Source organism: Bidens hawaiensis, unplaced genomic scaffold, assembly GCF_021521415.1.
Source record: "Bidens hawaiensis isolate Kalapana, Puna unplaced genomic scaffold, B.hawaiensis_p1.1 tig00019799_1, whole genome shotgun sequence".
In the NCBI taxonomy this organism is placed as follows: Eukaryota; Viridiplantae; Streptophyta; class Magnoliopsida; order Asterales; family Asteraceae; genus Bidens; species Bidens hawaiensis.
This window is the reverse complement of record NW_027493006.1, coordinates 73,678-84,052: the sequence shown is the minus strand read 5'-3', so window position 1 is coordinate 84,052 and position 10,375 is coordinate 73,678. Positions and strand designations below refer to the sequence as shown.

At 32.5% G+C, this 10,375-nt stretch overlaps 2 protein-coding genes across 2 annotated transcripts; both read right to left on the bottom strand.

Moving 5' to 3' along the window:
* Window positions 1–268: 268 nt before the first annotated feature.
* Window positions 269–816, bottom strand: LOC143559271 (uncharacterized). Its single transcript, XM_077047901.1, has 2 exons — window positions 346–816; window positions 269–274 (listed from the first exon to the last, which is right to left on the bottom strand). The coding sequence occupies exons 1-2, from the start codon at window positions 814–816 to the stop codon at window positions 269–271; spliced, it is 477 nt and encodes a 158-aa protein (XP_076904016.1).
* A 5,630-nt stretch (window positions 817–6,446) lies between these two features.
* On the bottom strand, window positions 6,447–7,318 carry LOC143559255 (LOB domain-containing protein 12-like). Its single transcript, XM_077047891.1, has 2 exons — window positions 7,157–7,318; window positions 6,447–6,806 (listed from the first exon to the last, which is right to left on the bottom strand). Exons 1-2 carry the CDS (start codon window positions 7,313–7,315, stop codon window positions 6,447–6,449), a joined length of 519 nt encoding a protein of 172 aa, XP_076904006.1. The 5' UTR covers window positions 7,316–7,318.
* Window positions 7,319–10,375: the final 3,057 nt, after the last annotated feature.

Below are 10,375 nucleotides of genomic sequence, written 5' to 3'. Positions count from 1 at the left end.
GGACTCAGATTTTCATTTAGAAGTGTCATTAATCAGATTGTCAGCATGAATTATTATCAACTAACATGTCATAATCTGGATTATTAAAACCAACACATCAAATTGTTACCTTGAGTCTTGGTCTTTTGTCCGCATTGAGTTTTCGAACTTGATATCTTATCTTTCTAGAGAAGAGCCGGTTTTGACGTTTCTTTTTGTATTTGAGAACACTTGCTTCCCGTTTGATTTTGGCTTCATCCATCACAGGCACTTCTCCCATCTAAAACATTCAAAACTATCATAAATCTTTAAAAGGATGCACATATTAACCAATTTGGAAAGTTTAACACAAAATAAAGTACTAACATATCCGTTGTTGTCGGTAGTCGAATGAGTGAAATCACTGGCACGACAAGAACCACGGTCGGACCATGCATTGATAACCTCTTGGTAATTTAAGCTCAAATTCAAGCACCTTTTCTTCTCTTCATCTTCTTCGTCTCCTTCCCAAAGCGCGCAAACTTCTCCTTTTATGTTTCCAATCAAATCGACCAAAATACCCTCTCCATGTTCGGGCTTGTCTTGATCGCAAACCCCCGAAATTTGATCTTCGTTCATCGAGAACTCATCCCATTCTATCAAATGATCCCAACTCATCAACTCTTCATATGTGCATCTCATAACACCTTCTCCTTGGCCTCCTTCCTCTTTAATACCCAAACTGCCCTTGAAATCCAAAGGATTGTCGTTGTCGGTTTCAAAGAACCCGTGGATTACAGAATCGGGGACAAGTTGTTCTTCTTTCTTTGGAGATTTTAACAAAGAATTTGTTCCCATTTTTCCTATGTGTTTGTGTGCATGAGAAGGGGATGTGGGTGAATATTATGGGGTTTGGGTTGCCTGGCTAGCTAGTGGTTGCTCTTTTTGGTTGGGTGGGATGGTCTTATCTTCATCTGATTAATAGGATATGATACAACGTGGCAATTATGAATAATATAAGGTCAATATATTTCATATTTCTAAAGTATCCTATGGTATGGGGTTTAAAAGGTGGATAAAAGGCTTTAGTATTTCACTCTCTCTACATGATTATATTTTTGATAATTTGTTAAATGTATTGATTGATTTGTACCAAAAGCATGGAATAAGTAATTAAGCGCAACTTAAGCTCATATACATATACAAGACAAATTAAAACGCGTGATTAGGCCCTCATTATATTATTTCATAACCCTAAATTTCAACTTTAATCGCCTTAAAAATATATCGATAATTAGTGAATTGTTGATGCATGCATTACATATGGGTTTATAATGAAATTTATACATCGAATTTGAATTAAAACATGTACAAACAATTTGTTAAAGGAAAAAGGAGAAAGAAGTTGTTGGCCCACTTATGATCAGCCCACCATGAACACACACTTTAGATATTTCTTCTCTAGGAAGGATGGGCCCGAGGCGGATGGCAACTTGACAGCTTCTACTCTAGAGTGATGTTTTTCATGTTTGCATTGAATTCTTTTTTACTTTGGACACATAGTATTCATATACAGGGATGAGCTCGGTAGTCGATACTTAACTGATACTGGTCCAAAAGATCCCGATTCTGAATTTTCTAAAATATTGGTGCCAGTACCGAAAGTGCTCGGTAATGGTATCGTATGCAAAAAATCGATAAATACCAGTACCGATCCCGATATTTTCAAAAGCTTGATACCGGTACTAAAATGCTCGTTTCGGTACCAGTACAATACTGGCTCGGTACCATCACCGATACCATTTACTCATCCCTATTCATGTACATATGATACATAATAAATAAAGTGTTTTTATTTGTTGGAAAAAAATAATTAAAAGGATTTTTTAGTAAGTTTGGATACTAATAATTGTATGTAATTGCGATTAATATAAATTATATTTTTCTGGGTTTGCGTTCTGTTATATGAGAGTTTGGTATGAATCAAGCTGGTCCAAATTTATGCAAAGATAGAATGAGATATGGATGTTTTAAAGTGTGCATTTATGGCTTATAAAGTTGGAAAAATTGTTAGAAAATAGGTGGAATGGATGAACCTTTGTCACATAAGAAATGAGGCAAATTTTAAAGCGGTCTATAAGGAGAAACCCTCCTTAGTTGTTGTTTCCATGCAAGGAAATACAAGTAGTATTCTAAAAGGTCCGTCGCACCCTAGGCAACATAAAACATCAAATCTCTTCCTTACTGAATACCTCTAGCTCATTGACAAATCGACTAGTTTTAATAATTAGTTTATTAGTGGAGGATGCAAGAAATTGTTAACTTAGGTTGTGTTTGTTTTTGCTTAAAACATCTGCAGGAGGCTTATGTCTGCGGGCGCGTAGACATAAGATTCTAAAGACTGTTTGTTTTTTTTTTAAATAAGATTTGCAAACTGCTTTTATGGTTTTAAAAAAGAAGCTATTGTTCAACTTCTTCATACATCTTCACACTTCTTAACATCTACCAACACCCAATGTCTAACACCACCACCATCCATCATGCGCCGCCGCCACCACCACCACCACCCACCGTCCGCCACCACCACCACCACCCACCGTCCACCGCCACCACCGTCCATCACCGCCACCACCCACTACCACCACCACCACCACCACCCACCACACCGTCCATCACCACCACCACCACCCACCCATCGGCCACAACCATCATCCATTACCACCACCCACCGTCCGCCACCACCACCCACCACCACCTACCATCCGCCACCAACACCATCCACCACCCACCACCACTGTCCATCACCACCACCACCACCCACCACCACCACCATCCATCACCACCACCACCCACCCGTCGGCCACAACCATCGTCCACTACCACCACCCACCACCATCTACCATCCGCCACCAACACCGTCGACCACCTACCACCATCACCGTCCATCACCACCACCACCTACTGTCCGCCACCACCACCTACCATCTGCCACCCACCACCGTCACCGTCCATCACCACCACCACCCATCGTCCGCTACCACCACCATCCACCGCCCACCACCAACTATTTTACTAGTCTATAGACGTTAAATGATTTCTATCTACTGTGATATGTATGATAGATAACTAATTTTCAGCTTATGCAGACGATATCCAGTTTATAAAACAAACAGTATTATATTTTCAGATTGCAAACCTTCAGATCACATCTTCAGTTGCAGACATGAAATCAGATTACAGACAGTTTTTGCCTTCAAAAACAAACAGCACCTTAGTAAATTGTTTATAACATTTAAAATTATATAAAACATGTACAGTTGACGAAAATTGATTCACCACGTATAAAGTCAAAAATTGCTCTCGACATTATTTTTTTCTTGCATCTCTCCAACCTAGACTTTTGCATGATTAAATCAATAAAGAAGTAAGATGCAAACTTGTGTTTTAAGTAAATTTGAAACTCATTTTACAAGAAACTTACATATATGGTTTTCCAAATATTGACCACTAGCCTTGGTGCTCGAGAGTCGGTTAGTTATTAATTCATTTAAATATATACACATAGCTACCAATGATTTTCTTCCGGGGTTTTCTTTTTTCGGTCTTCGAATTTTTCACTATCAAACATTAGAAATTTTAGGTCGGTCGTCGTTCGGGTAAGGTCAAGACTAGTTTCAACTTCTAATCAAGATTTCAAGTATTCAATCATGTTTAAAACGAAAAGAACCAGTCACAAATTCCAAATTAACCCTAAAATTCAAGTTTTAACAAAACCAAGTAACAAATTCTAAATTGATATTCATAGCACTCAAACTTGATTTATCGCTGATTATAATTATCTTTGATACTATAAGAAAACTGGGGTATTACCCACATGAATTGTGCCGGCAAAAAGCTAATGGAATATTATCTATGATTTCTACGATTTACTGACTGGGATAATTTAACTAAATTTTTTCTTTGTTTTAAAGAGTCGTCAGTGATATGCCGAAAAGCTATTACGATCTGAAAGTTCGTCGGTGACAAAAACAAAGCCAATAATTGTCCTCGTTAGCCTTATCCATGACGTTTGATTCTCAATCTTCTATTCGATAATGGTTTCAGACAGCTCATCCATTATAAACCGGACACTTTCTGAAAACATAGTCCCTCATATATAGTTAGCATCCTAGTAATTTACCGTTGAAGATCATTGTTAGCGAGGTAGTTGTAAATTTTGGTGATCTTGGTACTTAAAATTGTGTCGCACGTGCCTAAATTTGTGATGGACCAAAATTGATGGCTTCGGGATGTGGAGCCAACTAAATATCACTTCAAGCCATCAAAGGTTTGTAGGCACAATACATGTAGATAACGGAAAAGCATTAGTTGAATGCCCGCGTCTAGTCTTGTGCACCCGCATGCAATTTTTTTTTTAACAGGAGATGATTTATTAAAAATAAAAGATAATGGTTAGAAAAGCTGAAAAGGCTAACCAAATATACAAGAAACATAATTGCATGAAGAGAAGTGAGATGTGTAACAACATAGTTCAAGAGATACTTGGCGTTTTGTTTGTAGTTACAATCCATAAAAACAAAAATGAAGTAATGAATCACAAATTAGCTCTTACTTTAAGTCAAATATAGCCTCATTCCTTCCACAATATATTTCTTTTGTCTAGAAAGATGACATCAATCAAGCCAATTATAAAATGTACGTATATATATGATTGAATTTGGATTTGTTAGATCATGAAGCGAAGAACAAAACGAATTCCAAATTGCTAATGCTACTCCACATTGATTGAAAAGGTTGCTCACCGTATATGTATCACATTTCTTTGTTACATTGGTTGAAAAGGTGGTTCACACATTTATTTGTTACAATTACTAACGTCTCGCCTTAATTTATAATATCTAGAAATGTAATGTTATTATCTATAACTAATGCTACGAGCTTGTCATAGCACGAAGTAAAAGTTTTTGCCTACTATGAGCGCATGCACAAGCTAGGCGAGTTTCCATGACTTGTTTTGGATTACTCAAATATAAAATAAATAGCCAAGTCAGTTGATGTTGTGAAAAATTCTGAATATCACAACAGCAAATATAATGTAATATATCTATAGTTAACATTTTCAAATTCAATGTAATTAATTTGATATATAAAGTAATTATCAGATGCATGATGTCGATGGATATTAGGTTAGTGTATCTTTATGTGAACTTGTGTTACATGAACATAGTCATATCACATAAATACACATACACACACATTAACACCAAGACATGCAGACCAACACACTAGCACTAACATACATATAGACACGCTAACACAGACATATATGGACACTTAACACTAATAAGATTCATAAACTAATAAATTTTATTGATAGAAATAGAGATTCTATTGCAAAACAAAATAAATCTCTAAAACTTTAAAGATAGAGATAAGAACGTTATAAAGATTACCCAAGATGCGTTCTTTGACAGATCGTAAAATACTTTATAATATTATTACACACTTATTGTGAAGCTTATGATAAAAAGCTTACGTTTTACATCTTTTATAAATATATTGCATTACAGAATAATTTCTTAGTATCAAATCATAATCTATCTAACTATATATATATATATATATATATATATATAGTTAGATAGATTATGATTTGATACTAAGAAATTATATATATATATATATATATATAGTTAGATAGATTATGATTTGATACTAAGAAATTATTCTGTAATGCAATATATTTATAAAAGATGTAAAACGTAAGCTTTTTATCATAAGCTTCACAATAAGTGTGTAATAGTGTGTAATAATATATATATATATATATATATACTATTAAAGCAAAATAATTTTTTCATATGGCATCATTATAGAGTGTCTACATTGGATTCCGCATAAGTAATTCCCTTAAATACATTTTCCACCTAATTAACATTCATTAAAATGTATAACAATTCATTAAATGCATAAAACCCTATATCCATTATTTTTCATTTAATTACCATTCTAAAATCATATTAAGCTATTCATAAATTTAGAAAGACTAATATTTAACCTTTTACAATTCAATATAAAATTCTTCATTAATTTTATTTTATATTCATTTAAATCAATAACAAAAGTTTGACTATATAATCAATACAATGGCTAAAATCTTGAAAAATTATTAAATGGTGAAAATTAGGACAAATCTTTTATTTTTTTATATACATGTAATTCAATTTTAATACTTTAAGTTATAATTTGATTTAAATGAATATAAAATAAAAGTCATAAATAAAAATTATTATATGAAATAAATGAATTTACGTATTACATATAATAATTTTTATTTTTATTATAATTTTCACCCGTGTGGAACACGGGATCTAACCTAGTATACTAATAAACAAAAGGAGTTGATGAAAACTGAAATTCATATTAAAGTAGTAGCTAAAAACTGAGACCTAACACAAGTACACAAAATGGGAACTGAAATGCAAGATTTATGTCCAAAGAGACTCTATTTTTAGAGGATCCTGGATTACATTAATGTTGTTCGATGAACTGTAGCTCAAGAACTGTGGCATCTGGTCACCAAATTCGCCTGTATTAGTGCCTGATAACAGCATCGATTTCGTGCCACAATCCACCATTGATGGATGAATTGCTGGCAGCTCCGGCTCCGGCTGCATCATGCACAAGATCTCAGTTTGAGCCATTGCAAGCTGCATTTGTAGCTGAGAGACTTGGTTTTGTAAGTAGGATATCGCACCCACACATCCGTATACTGGATCTCGCATTCTTGCGGTTGCTTCATACACCAGGCTGCTAACGGCATCTGCTCTCTGGTGAACCGGTAGCTCCTATATGTCATAAACATTAAGTTAAGAATATTTATATTTGTAATATGTAAAGATTTTTAGAACTGTAGGTTAAATTGTTCCCTTTGCAAGTTCTTGAAACTTTCATGATTTTCACTTCAAAAAAAATAATTTTTGAAACCAGGACACAATAAGGGTTTCTTTGTGACATAATAAGGCTACATGTTTAATTAATCTAATAAAAATGCCATCTTTAGTTACAAAAACCTTACTTTTTTAAGGAAAACAAGAACCCTAATTTAAAAGATTTTGGTTCTTGATTGATCGTATGTATATAGACATACAAACATATATAGATAGATATTTAGAGAACGATCTAGAGAGAAAAATACCTGCAACATTTTGCTGACATTGCTAGCACCAAAGACCTTGTGAACAATGGCAAACTTATGAGGATCATCAGGTGGGAAATAAGGAGCAAAGATGCAGTCTTTCGCACACCGACGCCTCAACAGTTTGCAAGATGCACATGGTGAGCTTCCTGATCCCATTTGTTCTTTTGGTAAATTAAACTCTGGAAGTTATTAAATATGAAACTCGGCTGCAAGATGGAAGATGGTGATGAAAAAGAAACACCACCAAAAGTAGAATAAAGTATAAAAGGTGTAGTTTGGAAGAGAATGAGCTTTGCCACCACCCTATTTATAATAATACCCTTGTAATGAATCAAAACATCTATATATTAATTAATTAATTATAATACTCAATTTCTCCTTAAACCAGTTAAGAATTTATGTATACACTTAGTTAGCAAGTATTTAACTATAATATATTTTTTCAAGCACCGCCCATACATGTAATGATATATCTTGTACACACATGCATGTGTAACAATCAACACATGTGCACATATGTGTATGTATGTATATGTAATAACGTTATTCCTCTTGAAATCCAATCACGTAAACTATCAATCAGTGTTTAAGTAATTATATTAACATTAAAGCAATGTTTTCAGACCCGGTCCGGACGTCGACCCGGAAGCCTTACCGGGTCAAAGGTCGGACCGACCCGGCAGGACGGACTGGTGTTTGATCCGAATGACGTCATAAATAATTTAAATATATTTATATATATACACTCTATTTATATATATATAATTTATATATATAGAAAAAATAATATGAACCAACTTCCATATCCATTTATAATGTTTATTTTACTATATAAGATTTATATTTTAAGTAGGAATCATAAATTAAGGTTGGTTTGGTTGGCAAGTTGGTTTTTATTAAGCACTTAACGTCGGGAGGGATTTGGGTTCGATTCCCAGTAGGTTCAATGGTTTTTTATCTAATAAAAACAAGCTTTAACCGGTTCAACCGGCGGTTCACCGGTTCCGGTCGGACCGGAAACCGTCAAACCCGGCCGGGTTATTAGAAAACGGGTTTTAACTGCGAATCAGACCAGCATTACTACCGGTTCCCGGTCAGACCGGTCAACCGACCGGTCCAGGTTTCAAAACATTGCATTAAAGTAATTATTATTACATCATAATTAAACTAAAGTAGATTATTATTACTCTAGTTTGTTCTATTGTAATGTATTTATTTTAGTTCAAATTTGTAAACTAATAATAGTTATTCTAGTATTTTTATCTTTAGCACGGAATTTTTATTTATACCATATTTCACCCCTATATTATATTATATATATATATATATATATATACATATATATGGGATGGATCTTGCGATAAGTGATTTTATAGCGAGAAGTGCGAGAAGTTAATCATAACCATTGATGATGATTGATTTATGGTCTACAATCAAAATGGTAATAGTGTAATTATGAGTTTCAACATCTTAATAGAAATTAATGGAGTTTCAAACAAAAAGGGTATATTGGTATTTTGCTTTATAGAAGCCACATTTGTAACTTACATTTCATTATTACATTTCTAAATTTTAACCATAACATCTCTCAAATAGAATATTCAAATAATTTAAGCTTGCAAGAAGACAAGAAGTTATCACAACTTACAAAAAAATTATATAATCTATATTATCAAAACTTTTTATTACCAAATAAATCTGTGGATTTCACAATACGCTTTCTAGTTTATACAAGCTAACACGTTCTTCAATGTTTATAAAAAAACGTTGACTAACAATATGTTAAAGTTACATTATTTAGGAATTAATTAATTCATAGTTAATTAATTCACTAATTAAATTCATTATTAAAAAATGATTATGTTAAAAGTTACATTATTTATTTTGTTACTGTATGTGGTATTTCAAATTGTGTATGTGTATTTTTTTTCGTGTGTAGGTTCATTTATGTACTATGTGGGTTCATACATTTATTGTATTTGTGGCATTTTGAATTGTGTAAGTGTAATTTTTGTTGTGTAGGTTCATTTATGTAATATGTAAGTTCATATATGTATCATGTAAGTGGTATTTTGAATAGTGTAGTTCTAATTTTTATCGTATGTAGGCTCATTTATGTACTTTGTATGCTCATATATGTATTGTATATGTGGTTTTTTTGAATTATGTATGTGTATCTTTTATCACGTGTAGGTTCATTTAAGTAATGTGTAAGTTCATATATGTACTGTGTAGGTGATACTTTGAATTGTGTATGCGTAATTTTTTTATCGTATGTTGGTTCATTTATGTATTGTGTAGGTGGTATTTTGAAGTGTGTATGTATAATTTATATAAAAATTTTGAAATTAAAAATAAAATAAAAAAAATGGAGATTTGTTTGTTGATAAACTGTAAATAAGATATAAATAGGTTTATGTGTAGGATATGCTGTATAACGTGTAAGATGTGTTGCTTAATGTGTAGGATATGTTTTATGATGTGTAGGATATTAGTTTACATACACAAAATTAGTTTTGTATACACTACATTAGATATGTCAATGCTACATTAATTATGACTACACAACATTAAAAGTGTGCATACACTACATTAGATATTTCTACACTAATTATAACTACACAACATTTTAAAGTGCGCTTACAACATATTACGTAGCTACATCTACATTACTTATAAAATAATAATAATAATAATAATAATAATAACATTAATTAGTCATTTACAGAATAAAATGATTTTAGATCAAATAGATTACAATGGTTCAAATTTTATATGAAATAAAAAATAATAATAATTGTTTGTAACTTACCATTTGCTAGTAACTTATCATTAATTATTAAACCATTAATGAGTATGAGTTACAAAATAAAATACTTTATGTTTCATTACTATACCCTTTCATATAAATAATCAAAATATAAAAAAGAAATTATGTGATTGATTAGAATCTCTTATCGCGCTTCTCGCAATAAAAAACACTTCTGAAATGAACATAATCCTATATATATATGTGTGTGTGTGTGTGTGTGTGTGAGATTTCAAATGAGAACCCCTTTGAATTTTAAGAATTCGAAAGAACTCAGTATAACGATTTTTTTTTTCGAAATTTTTTTTACACATGCGTAATATGTGTAGGTTACATACACATAAAAAAATTACAGAATTTTTTATGCACCGAGTCGACTTTTTACACATGTGTAACGAACGTAAAAG

Coding starts and splice junctions, on each gene's coding strand:
- LOC143559271 (XM_077047901.1), bottom strand. CDS start 816: ATGGGAACAAATTCTTTGTTAAAATCTCCAAAGAAAGAAGAACAACTT.
- LOC143559255 (XM_077047891.1), bottom strand. CDS start 7,315: ATGGGATCAGGAAGCTCACCATGTGCATCTTGCAAACTGTTGAGGCGT. Junction 6,807..7,156: donor ATGTCAGCAAAATGTTGCAG/GTATTTTTCTCT, acceptor TATGACATATAG/GAGCTACCGGTTCACCAGAG.